Raw genomic sequence first — 20,127 nt, 5'->3', positions numbered from 1 at the left:
TGTGGGAAAGAATAGCCAGGGTGCACCAGAAACCACAGTTACCCAAGAGAGATTTCTTACCTTTCCAAGCAGAAGGATTACCTAACTTCCTTCAAAGACACTCAGATACTTTGTAGAATAGTTTTTGTGGTTGTTGCTCACAACAAAAAACCCCTATGGCTTAGCTCAGAAAGCAGGGTAACAGCAGCAAAGAGAACAGCTAAATAGAACTGACAGATTATGTTGGCCATTCAAAAGCACACCTGCTGCAGAACACAGACTACATCTCTGGATCAAATTCCCTGCTAGGCTGCCCCATCAGTCAAGAAAGGTTAAAGATGTTCAAAATACAAGTTAGGTTACCTTTGTGGTAATACAAATTGTGTGTAGACTTAAGGAAAGATCAAAATGCTCTGTGATTCTTATTAGGAAATGAAGTTATTTCCATTAACATGAAAACCACTGCAGCCAATGAGTTGTTCTACAATTAAAGGAAAAGCCCAGAGAAAATCAAAACCAGTTGTCTGCGGAGCACCTGTAAGTACACTGATACCTCCTACAAATAGCCTGCACCTGCAGGGCATGGGTGAAAGGTAGCAACAGCTCCATATAATACAAAAGCCATTTGCTGACACAGTATTTCTGTGGTTCAGAAATCGTAAATAGTTGGTGAGGATCACAACTACAATGCAGAAAAGTGCAGACCAACATGACGAATAAAAAGTTATGATGCTGGAGAAAAATCACAGAAGACAAAATTTAACACTTTATTAAAAATTAGTGTTCCATTTCCATTTAATGCACTGATAAAAGAGAAAACACTTTAATCAATAGCCAACATAGTTACTGCATTAACTAAGTATTTTATCCATAAGGCTGACCCTTAAAAGGTAAGACATAAAAATAAAACAAAGCCTGATGTTGTAAGAAAACAGCTTGATCACAGAATGTCAGTTTAAACAAGATCAGCAATCATATTTGCTATCCTCTGGATATAAAATATTATAGAAATCCAAAGTCCTTTACTATTATTAAACACATTAAACTTCAACATCCCTCTGAGGTAGGGGAGGGTCTTACCACCATTTTATTACAGATGAGGAAAAATGACACACATACAGAAAAACTGAGTTGCTGTATGTCACAGAGTTAGTGGCGAAGCTGGAAACAGGACTCGTGCCCACTCATCTCTTAATAAAACCTCAGTTCTCCTAACAGAATGGATGGTGTGAAATTTGACTGTAAAGATTTAATGCCAAGGATTGTCAGAGGATATAATCTAATTGTGTAAGACAGGGACTGCTGGGCCAGAGACATTCAGTCAAGGTATACTTCATCAGTATTTCCTAGAGTGAATTTTGTCTGAAAACTAAAAAACCTCAAGAGAAAAAAAAAAAATCTAATCAAAACCACAATAAGCATTGCCTGTTCCAAGCAGAACGCAGCTTTTCAATAACACCATAGTATCGGTCCCTCCAATGCCCTCCCAGTCTCTGTCAGTTATTTTATATTTTAACCACGGAGTGCAAGAGAGAAAAAGTCAGCAGAATGGAACATTACAGTAGGATAAATGTCTCCTGTTCCAAAAACTAAATGTCAAGGTGAAGGTTAAACATTTAGTTTTGTCTCGGCATTTATCAAACAGTTGGAGGCTGCTACCCTGCAGAACTCTCTCTTTTGACATTATTGCCTAATTAACACTGATACTGAAAAGCTGTTTAACATAAGACATTCACTCAAAGCACCAACTCTCCTTCCCTGTAGAAAGACTGAGGCTGTTTTGCAATATGTGAGGACCCCATTATAGAAACATGCAACTCTATTACAGTACTTGTGTATAGATGTCAGTTAATGTTTTCCATTCATTCTCTGTCTGCTAATATAATATTTGAATGCGCAAAAGTTCACGTAAATTTAGGAGTGAAGAGGACAGAAAGGTTTCAAAAAGAGCTCCAGCAGCTAATGAATGCCAGCTGATGTAGTTAGAATTCATACATTACAAATGAGGCAAAAAGGCATTTCTTCCTCCTAAAGGCTACTATAAATTCACAGGCACATCAGTAAACACATCCATTGGTGATGGTCTATGTAGGAAGCCATTACAAGTCTCATAACTTGCAGACAAATGCATATAATTAGAAATCTATATTGTCTTAATAGGGATCATAATTTGTGATATTTAAAGCCAGTAGAAAAGAGCCTTAGGAAGCACAGCTGGTCGCCTTCTCTGGAAGTGAACAGGTTACTACAAATAAGTGAATGCTACGGTTCAAAACGGCATTAGCCTTTTCAGTGCTGCTTTTTGTCCATTACACCAGGTCTTAAAATTATGTTCTAGAATGTCTAGAATGTTATTGTCAAAACAATTTATAGCTTTTAATTAAGTTAAGTATGATTAACATGAGAATACAAAGCACGTGTTACACCAAAACTACAGTATTCGAAATTATCAGAAGCTGGTAGTACAGAGACTGTATAAATCAACATGCCATGATTTTGGTGGAAAGGACATTCACTAACATCCTGTATTGGAGCAGTTTCAGATAAGCAGGAATCTTAAGAGAAAAATACACGTGTTCTATCACGTGTATTAGAAAAATGTTCAACCCATGAACTGTGTAAGTGATGGCTGCATTCATGTCTACATTTAGACTTACGGAGACTTCATGTACATTATCCAATTATGTAAGCACTCAGGTAAGAGAGAACTCGGGGCATTCTAGATTTTATCAGAAACCCAAGTATAGCAGCCCTACCTAGGGAGGGGATCTCTAATACTACAATCATTTTAGCCTTGTCCACATCTGACTAGCACACACCCCAGAACACACCTACACAGAGGATTTCCTGATGTTCTCCCATTCCAATCTGTCCAGCAGTGGAGGGAACTATAGAACTGCTAGTTAAACCCAGCCATGGGTATTTAACTGGGATCTCTCAGCCACATCCTGAAAATCCTATCAGGACAATGAACACCAAGACCATGGTTTTGAAATATCTTTTGAATAGACAAAAAACTTTAGTGTTTATGCAATTAGATTTTTACTCTAAGTAAAGCTTACAGGCTGACAGAGTGTTCTGTCCACAGTGGCTAAGCATTGTTTAACATCATTCCAGTTCTAGTCGTATCTTAATCTAAAAGCAGATGTTTTGTGATCAGTACTAATTGGAAGCAGAGAAGGGAGAATGAATGGGGATGAGATAAGAAGGTGAAATGAAAAGGGTATCTGTACATATTTTAAAAACATTCATAACCTCTTACAGTTCTTACTGATATTCCACAAATACCAAGAAGTTATTTTGCACTTTTAAAAAGATTCTCACAACCCAGATGGTTCTCAAAACAGTTTGTTTCCAAGATTAATTTAATCTAAATTCAAATCTGAAATTAATACTACTTATTGGCTGTGGGAGACAGGGAAAAGGAAGCCAACTAAACCAAAACACAAGCTTTTCTCTGCTTCTTACAGTGTAATAATTCACAATATGAATCCTGGGAGTACAGAATCCAACACGGAATGAAAGCCTCTGGACTAGCACACAGATCTGACACTCAATTCTCATTCACAAACTCCTTCCCATACTTGTACTCCCCAGAGAAAAGAAATGCAAAGATGACATTTTCCTGCTTATAACTTCTTTTAAACATAATTTTGCAAGGCTACCAGCATCACTTACTTAATCTGTTAATGTTCACTATGATAGTAACAAGAAAAAAATAATATAAATCATTTGCCAAGAAATAGAAGTGCTATACATGATTTTTAAATGGCAGTCTTATTTGTTACAAGATGGAAAAAAAGTACAAGAGAATAAATTGAAGCTATTAAGTACAGCACGAAGACCCTATCACTATAGGCTCTGCTGGTAGCTTCCAAGCATCCACCACAGTGTTATTGAAATAGTGTTAGTGGAGGGGGGAGAATCCACATCACACTCTAGCAGAATTAAAGAAAAAAATCCCAAACAAACACAAAAGCCTTCGTCAAAACTAATTTCAGCAGCTGTATTTTCACTGGCACAATAGAAAAACCAGCTGGAAAACAACAACTTACAGAAAGCAAGATAAAAAGAAAAGAGGTTATTAGAGTTTTAAAGAGGCCTTTCACAAAAAGGCAGGTGCGTTACTGTGGCAATACTACTTCCCAAATGTGAGGAGAGCTAAGTGAATGCCTGCCACATGTAGAGGTCTGGCTAGGCAATAAAGTCCTGAAAGTTTGCAGCCATTAGTGTTTTCTTACCAAGCCTCAACAATTTCATTTTCAAAAGCCTAACTGAGTGAAAATAATTTTTTTGTTCCCTCCCCTGCTTCTATTACTACCAAACCATCTACCATCTTAATTCTGCTTATGACTTCACTTCTTGTCAGGCTTTTGCAGTAATATGCTTTAAAATTTATAGGTAGATTTGGCACCGGTCAAAGCAGTTCAAGACTAACCGTTGCAGAATCCGAAGCTTCCCTGTTCACGTACAATATGGGAACATAAAAGCAGTTGTGGAGCATGCTCCACCACTGTCACATATCCATAGCTGCCACTGAACAGCCATCAAGTAATAACTGTTTATGACAGTGGTAAAATTTGAATCTGCAACCTACAGCTGAAACCTACAAGCAAACATTTAAAAATACAGTAACACCTTTTCCTACTAAGCTTGAAACTGTTTCCAGACACCCAATTTGCAGAGCAGCCTTGACTCAAAACTTTTCAAAGGCCCTTTACAATTAGCACCCAGCCAAGCACTCAGAATAAAAGTTATTTTATTTCAGTTTAAAATTTAGTATAAGCTACCTTTCTCCTGTGTCCAAAGCCTGTTGCAGTTTCGTGCTAGAACAAAATTTTTATGACTATTCTTCTCTTTCCACTTCAAATTCTATGCTCTAGAAGGGATTCAGAGCACAAAACTTGAAATCACCCTTCAGTATGTGAACATTATCTAGCCTTATAAAATGTTTAGACTGTACTTCCCCAGTCACTGCAATTTTTCCCCTGCTGCTTGAGAAATTTAACATCAAATAGCACTTTTGGGCCACAGGAGGAAACTAATGTAAAACTAATTCCCCAGATTGCCGTTGTTTTTATATAAACAGGATTAGACTATCACAAGCCTAAACAATGGCAACCCTGCCACAATTTATTCCTCAAGTTTTCTTACTTGAGGAGGTTTCTCCCTTCACCATACCCATTTCCCCATCTCCAAAGACAAATCATGACATACATATTTAAATTTTCAAAGTTTTCTCATTTTTCACAAGGGTAGCTTTTTTGATGACTTGACTCTTACCTCTCTGGAAGAGCTTACCTTAGAATTAATGAGTTTTAAAGACAGCTATCTTGGAACACAGACTTTTGTACGTGTACTGGGGGAAAGAGGTGGGAGAAATCACCTGTGCAGTGCATCTGACTACTGGATAGCTAACCATTTCTTCTGGGGGTTATCAGATGTAGTGTTTGCTATGAGTAGTCATGTTCAAGTTCTTTCCACCCCCTCTTCAGTATCTTGATTTAAAAACTGGAAGTTCCATTATACAAAACCCTAAAAGGACAGGTATCTGGAAAAAGATTTTTCAAATCACACCATCTCATTCAGGAAAAGCAGTACTTCTCACAGGAAGTAAGAAAACTGGCAAGTCATTAGATATGCAAGAGCAACCACAAACTGTCAGAATCGGTGTTCAGAATTCCGTTCCTCACGTGGCATGAAAAGGGGGCCAGTCTGTATTTAAAGCACATGGTGCAAAATTAACATCTTAGTTCTCAAAGCCCTTGGCCTTTAGTGTTGCTTTGTGCGCACAAAATGCCCATTTGCTTCTCTAGGGAGCCAAGAAGCCAAATGAAGATCAATCCAGAATCCAACTGATCCCTCCCTACTTCCTGATCTCCCTCAAAGAATATCGATACAAGCCTTGACACCAAACCCTTACTCCTCGACTGATATGCTAGTGGCCAAGCTGACGGTCATCATAGGTGCTATATCTCTTCACATGGATTCGGCGCACTCGGTCACGAAGTTCAAAACCCTCATCATCCTCACTGTGAGATGCCTGGCTTCGGCTCCTACTTGTTGCTTCCAGCAGAGAGTTATCAGGAACCCGTGGTGTTTCATATAGCAAGACATTTAGTGTTTCCTCATAAATTCGTGCCTCAGGGAATTCAACCTACAAAAAACAGCACATGTCCTTTTCCAGATCTATATGGGATAACATGACTGGAACACTTACCCATAAGTAAAAAGATTTGAGCCATAAAGAGACATACACTATGAAGAGTGTAACACAACTGTAAACAAGAAAGATGAGCAAAGCAGTCCAATTCCTAGTAGAGGATTATTCCCACCACCAGCTTGCCTACCTCACCTCTGCTTTTAGATCATTCTAGAATGGAAAACAGTATTTCTGATTCTTAAGTGCTAATGTTGGACCTGGTCACCTTACCTGCACCACTGCAAGTCAAAAGTTAACTCCTGAAGTTAGGGAAACTGTGTAGATTTATCATGCTAATCATTATCATATTTTCATGCATGTAACTCATCTCTTTCTTTAGGATGTACTGTGCTTGAAAGCAAGTCTTTAGGTAACCTTTGCAAAATCAGAGGTGGGAAGACTATGAGAAGAATTGCTGGAAGTGTGGGGAAATCAAGGTAGGTTGATTATTGGGAATCTGCACTTCTGATGAACTTTTTTTTTTTTAAACAGATATTCTGTAGTTTTGCACATAAAAGCACAACGATAATAAATATACCATGTTTCTAAACAGTGTTTGAGCTCAAGTTTCCCTTTCATTAATTTCATCCCATCCATTTCAGTTATTCAGGCTGGGACAGATCAGTTTCAGCCTTCTCCTTTTTGGCATATATCTTCCAACACTCTGAAGAAATTTATACTCCCAGACACAACCATTTAATCCAATTACATACAATGATTACATCAGTGCAAGTGAAACACAGTACAAAGTAACTGCAATGAAGTAAACTTATGTAGGTTAATTAGATCTTTACTCCATTTAATTAGAGAAGAATTTCAAGGCATTTACATGCTTTAGGGACACAAAGTCCATCAACTTTAAGAGACTAGTGCTAAAATGCACATGCTTTCAGAATTGCTATTCTCAGCCTTTCCTTCAAACCTGCTACCATATTTAGTCTTCTCTGAATTCTATCTAGTATGCAGCATCTTTTACCTAGATGGCAGCTCATCCTGCAGCCCCCTAAGCAGCAAGCCATTCTAGTAATTTCGATGTCACTGACCATCAATTCCAGTCAATATTCAGGAGAGCTGGTATCAAAGCTTTTCCAACAAGTGATATTGCTTGCCCCTAGCAATTTGGTTTAAGTTATACAAAATCTGTATCTTTCTGCAATGTATCATCAACTTTTTTTTTTTTTAAACCATAAGAGACAGATGGGTAAAACTCCATTACCTTGGTTTGCTTCTTCTCTGTAGCATACACTATAGAGGTACAACAGACTTCAGCAAGTTTCCGACCCTGTCCATAGAAAGACCAGCAGCAGATTTCATCCCCTATAACATCCTTAATGAAAAGAACTCTGCCGTTGAATCGGAGAGATAGTTTGTCAAACAGTTCTATGTTCTTCAGTAAGTTGTCATCTGAGTTACTGAAACACAGCAACAAAAGAAGGAGTATGGTTTTTGCTGTTTTTCAACTGGCCATCTCTACAGAATTTATATGCCTATTCCACCACAGTTTTAAGCATTGATCTAACTGCAGAATACAAATAAGTAGTGACTCATTGCCATATGCTGCCAAGAAAAGACAGGGTAATAGCCAATTTCAGATACAAATAAGATGCTCTGATCCCCATGAGCAAACACACCAGCTTTTAGAGGTCAACTTATATAATTAATAACGACAGCACAATTTCCCCAAATCATTACATCAACTATCCACAACTATCTTTTGACTGACACTCAAGACGATTAAATCACATGCTAACTACAGTTCTCTTTAGCTTAGTAACAGCAGAAGTCCAAAGAGTCAATGCATGTTATTAGGCCAGCTAAAAAGCAAGGTGTTCTGCACGTAACACTAGTGATAGCATATACAAATTTCTAGGGTGAATACATTATTTAGGAAACTTAAGTTTTACTGACAGCCAACACAATGTAGGATCTTAATTACTTTTCAAAGCAAGATCTAGATGTTCTAGAGAAAAAAAAATATACACTGTATTATAGCTTTAAAGTCAAGTAAAGCTATCAGAAAGCTATTCTTAAAATTTAAAATATTTAACAACATCATGGCCAATCAATGTCCAATTTGATTAAGTAAAAAAAAAAAACAACAAAAAACCACACCAACCCAAATCTAAAAGCCCTACTCCTCTGACATCAGCTTGAATGCAGCTGTTTTGAAATTAAGTACTCTGCCCCTTTGTCTCTTTTTATAGGTGGCTGGGAAATTATGTGCAGATATGTGGAAATTGGTGAACGTATTATTGCCTAGACAACAAAGCCAACCTTGCTAGCTTTAACAGTGAAATTGCTTACTCTTTGGACCCATAAGCTCAAGGTTCATACCTTGCTGCCAAGAATCTACCCAGAGACATGACATTGTACTTTTGTATGCAGTATCTTAACTTTTGCAAGTGGTCCAGGAAGGCTATGAAATACTTGTGAATCAAGACACTGCTAATAAGAAAAGCCGACTGGGCTTTACATAAAATACGTAGTCTGAGAAGTATTTCTGTTCAGATCTAAATCAAAAAAGAATGACGTGCAACCAGACAAAACCTTCAGCTCGCAAGAATCAGTTGATAAAGCAACTTGCGATTCAGCCAGTGACAAGTCCCAGCCTCCATCAAGTGGCAGAGCTGGGAAAAGAATGTGGAAGTCTTCATCCATTTATGTTATTAGACCACACTGACAACATAACTGAGAAAGCTCCTTTTATACTGTTGATTAGGAAGAATAGAAGGAAAAAATATCTTTGCTTGCTAGCAGCCAGTGTGGAATTTTAAATAAAGATGCCTCATTTAAACACCCTCAAGGCATGCAGATTCATGCGCAAGGAATAATTAGAACCCTACAGCTAGTTGAGATACCAGCACCTCCTGGTATCCAGGATTCTGTTGCTCTCATTACTAGTACGTTTATGTTTCCAGACCCATGGTGACTAATATGCTATTCTGTGCTTGCTTTAGCATCACTGCTGTAAGCTAAAGGGTAACAGGGAGGAGTCCAATACGACTGGCAGATACAAATGCAGTTTACTGAAAAACAGGCCGCTCTTCAGCACTCCCGCAGGTAGCATTTCCCGACTACCTGAAATATCATGATTGTTAGAATCCATCTCTCTGACAGATAGACCATCAGTTTGTCTAGAGAAAAAAAGCTTGCAAGATTGTATCTCACATTGAAAAGGCTGAAAGTGAGGATTCTGCATAGCATAAAGGATTACTCGCATCGCTTCAATGACTGGTTTGGGAAAATCCAAAGCCATTCTAATAGATCATAACAAAGGGATCATGATAGTTGCAGCATAGAACTAAATAAATAATGTTATTTTATACAGGAGGAAAGCCAGAAAATTACTGCCCTGGCCCTAACTAGGTTGCTCCTGAGCAGAACAGATACTTTCCTTTGTAACCAAATAATTAATTCATTTAGAGGCACTGAAGGCGCTGGAACATCAAGAATGTCTGTAGGTCAGAATAAAAGAGTGCTGACACAGCTATATGCAGACTCAAAAGTATAGCTAAACTGACAAGGCGGGAATCATGGCTGCATTAGCTTTGCATTGACAAGGTAACGCTCTGCTGACCAGTTTGTGTTGCATTACCCAAGTCACATCTAGTTTCAGCCAATATTAATAGCCTCATCCTGTCCTTGTTTCTTCTCACACAACTGAAATGTACACTAAACTTCAACAGATACAGTTTATTGTGTTCTCCCCCAATTTAGATTCACGTCAGTCAAAAATAACTGCACTCAAATCCATAGAAGAGCACCACTGTACGCAAAAAAAACCCCAAAACAAACCAAACAAAAAAACCCCAAACAAGTTAGGTCGTACCACATCTTCCTCCATTCCCATAGTCAAAGGGAAACTTTCCCATTACAGTGGGGAAAAAAACCTGACATACCTGGTGTAGGAGTATTTATTGTTGCTTCTATTATAAAGCAGCTTAACAACAGGCTATTGGGAGAGAAAGAGAAAAAGCAGAAAAGATAAGTTCTGTGTTTAAATACATTTAGCAAAAATTCAGTTTCTCACTGGATAGTTGTGGAAAAGTAGTTACTTTCATTGATGATTCTATCAGTCTCTCTTCTTCTTTTGGAGATGTGATAATAGGGATGCTACAGACAGGTTCATACAAGTCTTTCTTGTCCTGTTTTGAAGAAAGAAGAGAGAGAGGAGATAAACTCGAGAGAGATAAATGCTAAAGCTAACATCTGCTGCTGCTGTTTTCTTCAACCCCTCCAGCCATATTCCCAAATCCTGTGATGCAAGGGGAGAAAAAAAAAAGCTCTGTGTTGCTATAGTAACCACACAGCATTACCTTGATCTGCAACCCAGAAATACAGCGGAGGGATTTCTTATCCCCAGAAGGCAGCAGTAATTGAAACATTGGGATGCAGGTGGATGTCCTTCTTAGCTATAGCAAGGACTCTAAGCTCAAGTCATATTTGGTTTAAGTGGGTTTATTATTCTATCCTTTTCTGAAGAAAAGGATAGTAGGAGTTTGCACTAGTTTTAACCAACTCAAAACACTGCAGTATGTAAGAATATCAGCCACTGTGAACTGAACATTTAGAAAGAACAGCATGTCACCAAAACGGACTTCAGCCCCTTGTGATACAAAAGCAACAATCAAGAGCATGTAGCACAGCCTGTGACTCCAGATTCCTCATGTAGCAAATTAAGGAAAGCTCAACAGCTAATAGGAAAGCCTTAGAACATTTTGTTGTTAGAAAAAAGGTTTTAAATTCCAAACCGGAAGGAAAATTGTCAGCGTGGCTTTGCATTTCTTTCAGGGGATACAATAAGTATTTTCAACCTAGTATGTGAGGCATTTATGAATTACTAAGTTTTGCCCTGCAAGAAACATTCATTTCACAATGCTGAGACTAATAATAAGCTATATATATTGCATCTGGGCTAACCTTATTAAAAGGTTGGCAGAACAAGCTGATTGCAATCAGCTGAATGCATACAGACTCATAAAGTGAATAAAGCCACTATGGGCTTACATATTTGCAAAACTGATATGAAGAAAAGTCCTTAAAGTACTCAGTGCTTACCATATAGGTGTTTTTCTCCATTGAGATTCAAACTTAGAAAAAAAGTTTCCATGTTTTCAAAGATTCAAACCCATTCTGCCTATAAATACTATCTAATTAGAAGTGACATAACTTGGGAGAAATTTAGACAAATGCCATAAGGCCTTTTAAAACATATGCTCAAAATAATAATGTTTATTCAATCAGTTTCCTTTAAATTTCTGGCTTTTATTTCATTTCACACAAGAGGCACTAATTCACTATCTATTTCCTAAATAAAACATTAAAAAAAAGAAACAGAAAAGAATCAGTCCCTCTATTTAAATGACAAATTGTCAATACAGTTTCTACTTTATTCATCCTCCTGGCATACCTGTGAAGTAGAAAAGTGCTACTATCCCCATTGCGAGGGGGCAGCTGGACAACCGAACAGAAGCACAAAGGGAAATGATTTACCCATTGTCACACCAGACATCTCCAAAATGACAGGAACTCAAACCTATGTCTTGCACATTCTAGATTCATATAATCTAACCAGGGGACAATCTTTCTCTTCTTACAAAGAAATAGCTCTCTTGGTAATGCAGCTGCCTCACTACTTGCACTAAATGACTTCACAGCACAGGCACCTGTAGCCTGGAAGGCCGTGCCATGGTAGCACATGGGTCTGAAAACATTTAATCTCTTATTCAAAGCATCACAGGATCTCAGGTGTGCATACAGAGCAAGGATAACTATGGCTTTGATAAACGTACTGGATAAGCTCTTACAACTTACCTGACTGCTGTCTCATTTTCTTTCCAGGCCATCTTGTGCATCTAAGACTCGATGCCGTCTCTAAGGCCATGAAATACTCTCTCAAGCTGTCTTAATAAATTTTATAAGCAAAACACCCACAAAAAGCTTTACAGGCTACTTCTGTTTCTTACCTGCAGGGCTGCTTGGCACATGTCCACTAAGCCCTGAATGAGATAGTATTTGGCTTCTGCCATCAACTCTTTGATCTCCTGTCTGTGTTTTGGAAGTGCAATCGTGTCATCTCGGAGATAGTTTAAAATTGTTCCGAAGTGCTTCCCACAACGGTCTATAAGGATCCAGCCTGAAAAATAATGATTGTATCATTTCAATCACCTTAACACTAGGGAGGAAGAGAAAGCTCCTCGGAGAGGTTAAATAAGCCTAATGTTTCCTGAAACTGCACATGATACTATTCCCATTTCATTCAGTGGAAGTCCTTACTGACTTTGAGCAAATTGAAGTTGGTTACAGAACAGAAACTGACAGTGGAACTACTCCTTTGGTACCTCCTTTATGTTCTCACTACTTCCCAGCACCCCAAAAGAAAAGCCTCGAGCTAAAAATTCTTGGCTTCCTATCACAAAACACTAAAATTGCTGCAGGAACCTGACTGCGCTGTATCAACTGATCGTCAGTGGGCTACCTGACCAAAATTATTATCTCGCTTCATCTTTTCTGTATTAGGTTCTGATTAAAGGAATGGACCTTTTTAGCTACTATAGGAAGTCTAATTTACATCTATTTAACTGACTGTCCAAGCCATTCAAACTGGGGGGGGGGGGGGGGGGGGGGGGGGCACGGGCACGGCCAAAAAAAAAAGCTTATTGTTAGATAGGTTGCTTCTTTTCTTTAGAGGCTTGTCATATTCCCAGCAAAAAGGAGGTGTGCTCTATTTGTATGGGAATAAACATATTAACTGCTGCTACAGTGTAATGGTGGGCAATTAGCAACTTATCACTAAGCAAGCCAAGGAAAGACTAGAAGAGAGAATTCACAAATGTTTGCAACAAGTAGATTTGGGATAAGTTCTGTGGCCTAATGAGAAGGATTTGGCACTTTTCCAACCACATCTTCTGCTGTTGTTCGGAGTTAAAGAGACAGAAGTGTTCCGAAGATGCTAAAAGGTAGACTAGCCCAGAAAACCCAGTATGGGAAAAAAGCTGTTCTAGTCTCCAAACAGGAGCAAAGAACAGGACAGAGACAGATCAGGAGGGAGCAGAGAGGGGATGCAGCACAGGAAACAGCAGTCAACAGACAGTTCTTGCAATTCTAAAACATCCCTGAAGCCACATTCACTAGGAAACAGGATGTCTGACTTGCTGGCAAACAATAGCAATGCAGGACACACGCAAGCAGAGGGCTTAATACAGCGCCAAAGCCTTTTCCATAACATGGAAGGCAGGCAAAAAAGTGTTATTCTGGGACCTAGGTACAGAAAACAACATAGGAAAATAAGCTAAACCACTGCGAGATTCTACGGCTGTAGCCATCAGAACATGAACCTTGTTTTCCATTGAGGCTGAGGCTCTTACACAAAACTGCTGGACTAAATGGATTTAGTTGTATGTAACACTCAACAAGACCCAGCCTACTCAAGGGGAACTTGGTTTAAATGGTACGCAAAATCCACAAGGAGTTGTTTCAGTTTAAGTAAACACACTGTTGCGCATTGAGTTTAAGCTGATGTAATCTGGGCATGCAGAAGAGCTTTTGCATACGAGTGTTCAGAAACACCAAGCGGTTAAATAATTGCCAACCTCTCTCAGCCTCTTCTCCAGAGTGCCACAACTCTCATTCCTAAGGTGTCATTTTGCCCCGGACTACCAAAGAGAGGAAAATGAAAGCACTCATAGCCATTGCTGATATTGGTTGTCTGTCTTGTTCTACGCTCGATAATGTATTATGGATTTTTATAATGACAATATTCACTGTCGAGCAGGAGGTGACATACTTCTCGAGTGACGTCTAAATACTGTCACAGCATCGTAAGCCACAAGCGGAACATTCTACTGGGAGGAGGAAAAAAAGAATTTTCAACAGAGACAGCAAGGCTATTCTGAGTTCTAAGGATGAAAACTGAGTGTCCCTCCCCATGTACGCATTTTGAATGATGCCAACACATGACACCACATAAATGACAACCCACGTACTGTCTGTTCAGTCTTCGTAACATCAACAATCTGCATACCAGCTGTGATCGTAGGAAAGAGAACCAGTCCTTCCGCTAGTTAATTTTAGTAACAAAAGAACATTTTTATAAAGCACAGAGGATTGTTAGCACCAATGGGAGTTGGCTGCCTAATGTTCCGAGCTATTTTTGGAATGTATCTTTCCCTACATCCTTAACTGAGCGCAGTCTTAAGATATTTAAAAGACCTCCACCAAAACCCAGTTGTTCTACAAAATTGTCAACAACAAAAGACATTCCCTTACCTTCCTTGTCTGTGAGCACCTCCATTCTGCCGCTGAACATGGCCTTAAGCATTGTGTCATGCCTGGTCAGTACTTGTACTGTAGTGTAATATAAAGAGCCCCCAACATTCAGTCGCACATACTTGTTACCAAGGCTGCCCCCTTTGAAGCTGCAAGTTTTGGGCTTGGGCCCTGCAGCTGGACAAAGGGTGGTGGTTAGACACGTGTCCCCCGACATCTCCTTCTGTAGGTAGATGACAACCCTGCAGAGCGTGGGCTTGATGGATTCCGCCGTGATTGGTGAAGAGTCACGAGTCACCAGACGAGGACGGCAAGGCAAAAGCGGTCATAACCACTGGGCCCCTGAAACAGAAATGTGCAAGATCAACCCAGAAGCCTGGAATTTCCATTTACAACAAAAACATGAAGCCCACATTAAAGATGAAATACTTTCAGTAGATTCCTAAGGGCACATCTACATGCATTCTGACAAAACAAGATTCAGCTGTTTTTCAGACAACTTAGACAGCAGCAGAACGGTAGCTCACCACCTTGCAGCTGCATTACTGTTAGTGAGACACGCTGAACTTCTCTGGACTTCCTGTTATTTAGTCTTCACCCAAGACTACAAACACCACACAATACCGCAGTCCGAGTTTAAACGCTAGCTGGAATTCCGCTCCGTCTCAACTTCCCAAAAGAACACAACTCTTTTTAAAGTGTGCAGAGCCAAAACACAACAGAAGACTTTTCTGCCCTTCCTTCAGCTGGGGTGTGTATCTATACATGCGGGGTTTGTTGTTGTTGTTTTGTTTTTTAACTGGAGACATTTATAAATGTCTCTTCAAATGCCTCGATGTTGAAATGCTGGACCATAACACGTTCTATTTCCTGGCGACTCCTTTCATTCAAAACTCTTCTTCCTCCATCCTGGAATGCTGAGCAGTCAAAGTAGTTTTAAATTTTTTTAATTTTTTTTTTAAATTAACACCACTCCCTCACCAAATATGTCCAGTCTTTGAAATATTTGTCTCAGTTAAAAAGCCAGCTAGACATTCACTGCTTCTTTCTCTCCCCAGTCTCACTATGCCTATTTTTCCATTGACAGTAACTTCAAAATGCAAACAAACAAATAAAAGAATGAAACTGTCTAATGTGCCAGATACGAGTTCTTCAACCAGAAAAGTACAAATACAAGTTTCTTACCTGTCCTTCTTCTAAATAATTATTGTTCTCAAAAACATTTTACCATTGGCTTTTTTGTTGTTGTTGTTTTAAGACTCAGACTATGAATATCTCCTCCCTTCTCTGTTCTGTGCCTACGGCACATGAGCAACCTTTTATAAATAAATATAATAACCTGCTAATTATCTTGCTATTCTTCCTACAACCTTTTCCTTCTCACCCCACCTCAGCTTTCAACATAAGGAAAAAAACCCACAAACATCCATCTGTTCAGCAATTTATTTGGCAGCTACAGATGGTACCTTAAAATTGCCAGAGATCTGAATAACTACTGAACTTAGAACAACACCTAAAATGTAACATTATTCTGCAATTCCTAACTCAATTACTCTAATTAAGCAAACACTACAAACAACGTCTATTAAACAACAAGCAACACAAACACTGCGCAGATCATCAAGACACAAACCAATTCTAAGAATTTTAGTGCCAGAAAAGCTCAGTTTGTCTATAAATGCTTTAACTGGAACTCCTACCGGCTGCCATTGTTCTTTACTTCCAACTAATCACCATAAAACGCAACAGCAAGCTTCAGCCTACATCTGGGCGAGACAACTTTTTTTCCCGGCTACATCACTTGAGCCAAGCGGTCCATGAGCAAATCTGAGTCACAGGCAGCTGCACACGACACACGGAACGGGTCAGAAAAGTATCTCCCGACCGGTAAGCAGGCAGCAGTGACCAAAAATTGTGTGTTAGGCTCGTGGTGTTATCTAAGAAGTTAATTACTCAAACAAAGCAGCTGAGGGTTATAGAGAAATCAGTCAGAAGTTGTCCAAGCTTTGCGAGTAACACAGTTCCTCCCAACTAGTCAAAGGCACTTGCTATAATCCGTTAGGAGCAAGCAGATGAAGACCTACAGAAGCAACTACACCTTGTCACGCAGCTCAGACCTCTAGTAACAACGGACGTACGCCCTCGGTCTGCACGTCTGTCACCGCGTCCTGCCTTGCTTCAGCCCCTCAGCAATCCCTCCTGCAGAAGAACAAAGGCATGCTTGGGAAGACAGCCAGGCTAAGAGAAATCCAGGCGCACGCAGAGCTCTCCAACGTCGGGCTGCCCGAACACGGGTCTGCGGTCGTTCTGACGCTTCGGGCCTCGACGTACTGCTCCGACCACACGAAACAGAGCACAACCCCCGGGACAGCTGGTCTGAGCAGGAGTCGGGACTATTACTCCTTCCTTAACTACTAAGAGAGGAGGCTTTTGCTGTAAACAGCGACGTAACCTCTGATTAGCCCTGCTACCACACGAGAAACATTTTTTACCTCCCTCCCTTCCCGCCCTGTGCGGGAGGCAGGAGGAGGACGGCGGGACGCCACGTCAGGAAAGGGGCCCTGATGAAAACTTCCAGAAAAAGGAACAACCTTAACGGCTCCTGGGGGGGGGGGGGGAACCCCCCCACACCTCCTGCAAACCGGGCACGCTTTTGGCTCAACCTCTCTCCGGCCCCTCCCGCCTTTTCGACACCCCCAGGCCCCGCCGCGGCCCCTCACGGCGGGGCAGAGGCGGGACCCCGGCCCCGCCAGGCCGGGCCTGCGGAGGGAGCGCGGCCGGGCCGCGGCACGCACCGAACGAAGCCTTACACGCCCGGGGAGAGGGCTGCTCCGCCTGCCCCGGCGCCCTCCGCTCCGGCACCTGCAAAAAAAGCAAAGGAGCGGCGGGCCCGGCCCGGGAGGGCCGCGGCGGCCTTCGCTCACCCGCCGCGGCGGTCCCCGCTTGAGATCATTTCCTCCGCGCCCCGCTAACGACCAGCACGACCCGGAAACGCTTCCCGCCGCGCCGCCGGGACTCCATTTCCCAGCGCGCCCCGCGCCATCGGCGGGCTGTCGCCGTGGCGGCCGCCGTGAGGTGACGGGGAGGCCGCGGGTCCCGCCGGGCTCGGCCGCGTCCCCCGGAGCGCTCCGGTGAGGAGAGGCCGTCTTCCCCCCGCTTCCTCTCCCCGGCCCCGCTCCTGTCAGCGCCGGTGCTCTGCCCGGTGCCCGCCGGGGGCTGTGGGACGCGCCCCCCCCCCCCGGGAAGATGGCGCAGGCGGCGCTGGGCGCGGCGGGCCTCCACTTCGACGAGCTGAACAAGCTGCGGGTCCTCGACCCCGAGGTGTCGCGGCAGACGGCGCAGCTCCGGGAGGAGTGCGGGGTCTTCCTGGAGAGTAAGTCCCGCGGGGGGGGGCGAGCGGCTGGGTGGGTACACACACCCCCACCCACCCCGCGACCCGCCGCCGATCTGTGAGGGGATCGCAGCCGGAGCAGCAGCGTGCCCCGGACCCCGCCAGCCTGCCCGAACGCCCCTCGGCAGCTCGGAGAAGGGTCAGGGAGGCGAGCCGGGGCACGGAGGGCTCCCACACACACACATACCCCCCCCAGCCCTCCCTAGCCCCTCGGACAGCGGGGAGGACCTCGGGACGTAGCGGTGCGTGGCCAGCGTGTCGGAGAAGCATTAGTCATCTTCAGGGGTGTTTTGAACTTTACTTGACGGTTTACTTTTCTTTGCAGAGATAGCAGAATTCCAAAAAATAGTGGGTAGCTTAATCGAACTGGTTGACCAACTGGCAAAAGCTGCGGAAAGTGAGAAGATGAAGGTACCGTGCAATTAATTGCTGGCTTGTCAGGTACTCTGCTCTGTACTGTGCATGAAAAAAACAGACCTAAGCAATCTTTTTCTGTCAGTATCATACAGGCATTTCCATGGCAGTTAACATCTGTCTCTCTGCAATATGAAAGTATGGGCCTTTTTAGTTGATATTAAGGTCTAGAAGGCTTTTACAGGCACACTCAAGAGTGTCACATTACTCCTGCATTTAACAGTCCCGCTGTTCCTGCTTCTCTATATATTTGCACTTAAATAGAACGTGTATTTTTTTAATCACTCCTACTAGTAGAGCTTTGTCCTCAAGAGGCAGGAGAGGCTCTGGGAGGAGGAGAAGGGCTTTCTAAAGACCAGATCAGTGAATAGCTCTATAAATACCTTTGAAATTTTCTGCATTGTATTTCCGTGTGTCACCATGTGGTGTGGGTTTTTTCCATGTTATTGTGGAAATAGAAATAGTTTTTAGCAGAATTGTAGGTAATTACTTTTTTCCTTAATTGTTCTGGGGAGAGCTTGTCTATCTGTAGGACCAGTCACCAGTGATCAGTTTGTACTTCCAGAGGAGTCAGTGACTTTTGTTCCATGAGGTTGAAGGAAGTCTCAAATGCCTTCCATCTGCCCCACCTCTACAGGGACTGTTTGCCTGTTCACCAACCATTCAGTATTAAGCTATCGCCCTCCTTTATTGTTAGCATGGCTGAAACACTTCAAAATCAACCTGCTGGTAGTGAAAGGGGTTAAAAAAATTTTAAAAATCCCAATACAGCTACATGACTGACTGTCCGTTCTCTTTTGACAGGCCATCGGTGCACGAAATTTGCTGAAGTCTATAGCAAAGCAAAGAGAAGCTCAGGAACAGCAACTTCAGGCTTTAATAGCTGAGAAAAAGATGCAGTTGGAAAGGTAAGTTTTCTATTAAATACTGTCAGGGCATTACATAGGCTGGAAAGTCAGCTTTGCCATCTGTGCTTGGCTGCAGGATGCTGTCTAAGCTTGTTCAAACAGTCCATCCGCAGCAACGGTGTGGCCTCCTGCACAAAGCACTTGTGGAGCAATGCAGAGCTGCAAGCCTAGAGTTAACTTAAGGCCCTGTCTGCCACTCACCAAAAGGAAGGTTCATCTCCAGTGACCCTGTGGCTAAATAAACAGAGGCAGCATGAGATCATGCAGTTGAAAAAAATCAGTAAAACTCTAATAGCATGCCACGTGTCTCTGCCTTGTAAAGGCACTTTAGAACTGCAAAGTCTAACTCGTGCAGCCACTGCTTTACAGCTGACTTACTTACACATGTAGCCTAGCTTTCCTTCACCGCAGACCAGTGAGCGTTGTACTAAACCATCTAACTATAAGTCGGGCTGGATGTAGCTGGTAACCATTTGTTTTTTCTTTCAGATACCGAATAGAGTATGAGACTCTGTGTAAAATTGAAGCAGACCAGAACGAATTCATTGACCAATTCATTTTTCAGAAATAGAGGATTTTAAGATAAAAACAGACTAACTTGGAAACTTGACCATTCCAGAGTCTTGAGAATTTAAAAAATATGCAATTTTTCACTGTGTATGAATGAAGAGATGGTTTGTACAAATGGAAGTGTCTTTTAATTCAGTGTGAATTACACTAAAAGTGGCAATAAGGAGGGCCTTCTAGCAGATGTAAAGACTGTTCTGTCCTTTGATTTTATAAAAGTTTTGTACAGTCAGTAGTTCTAATTCAAATTATAGTTGAATTAATACTACTGTTGCTATGTTATGTCTCTCACTTTTTGACTTGTACAGCTCTTTCAAAGAAATCAGGAAATAAATTATTGTTTTCAGACTTTCTGGATATACCAGAATGAGTTGCTTCTGCTATGTTATTTTTGAGCT

At 41.6% G+C, this 20,127-nt stretch overlaps 2 protein-coding genes across 15 annotated transcripts; one reads left to right on the top strand and one right to left on the bottom strand.

The window, feature by feature from the left end:
• Positions 1–722: 722 nt before the first annotated feature.
• On the bottom strand, positions 723–17,507 carry TNFAIP1 (TNF alpha induced protein 1). Of its 14 annotated transcripts, none has more exons than XM_041126649.1 (8): positions 17,374–17,388; positions 16,534–16,648; positions 14,450–14,791; positions 12,148–12,317; positions 10,237–10,326; positions 10,081–10,133; positions 7,398–7,593; positions 723–6,136 (listed from the first exon to the last, which is right to left on the bottom strand). In XM_041126649.1, the coding sequence occupies exons 3-8, from the start codon at positions 14,664–14,666 to the stop codon at positions 5,918–5,920; spliced, it is 945 nt and encodes a 314-aa protein (XP_040982583.1). In that variant the 5' UTR covers positions 14,667–14,791; positions 16,534–16,648; positions 17,374–17,388; the 3' UTR covers positions 723–5,917. The 14 variants fall into 14 exon arrangements, with proteins under 14 accessions (XP_040982583.1, XP_040982584.1, XP_029883433.1 ...); XM_041126650.1 differs by lacking the exon at positions 17,374–17,388 and adding an exon at positions 17,260–17,364; XM_030027573.2 differs by lacking the exon at positions 17,374–17,388 and adding an exon at positions 17,245–17,361.
• IFT20 (intraflagellar transport 20) lies at positions 17,481–20,096 on the top strand. The gene is made up of 4 exons (XM_030027586.2): positions 17,481–17,822; positions 18,166–18,251; positions 19,059–19,162; positions 19,652–20,096. Exons 1-4 carry the CDS (start codon positions 17,696–17,698, stop codon positions 19,731–19,733), a joined length of 399 nt encoding a protein of 132 aa, XP_029883446.1. The 5' UTR covers positions 17,481–17,695; the 3' UTR covers positions 19,734–20,096.
• The last annotated feature ends 31 nt before the right edge of the window (positions 20,097–20,127 follow it).

Source organism: Aquila chrysaetos, chromosome 10 (genome assembly GCF_900496995.4).
Source record: "Aquila chrysaetos chrysaetos chromosome 10, bAquChr1.4, whole genome shotgun sequence".
Taxonomy (NCBI): Eukaryota; Metazoa; Chordata; class Aves; order Accipitriformes; family Accipitridae; genus Aquila; species Aquila chrysaetos.
This window is presented reverse-complemented; position numbering and strand designations above follow the sequence as displayed.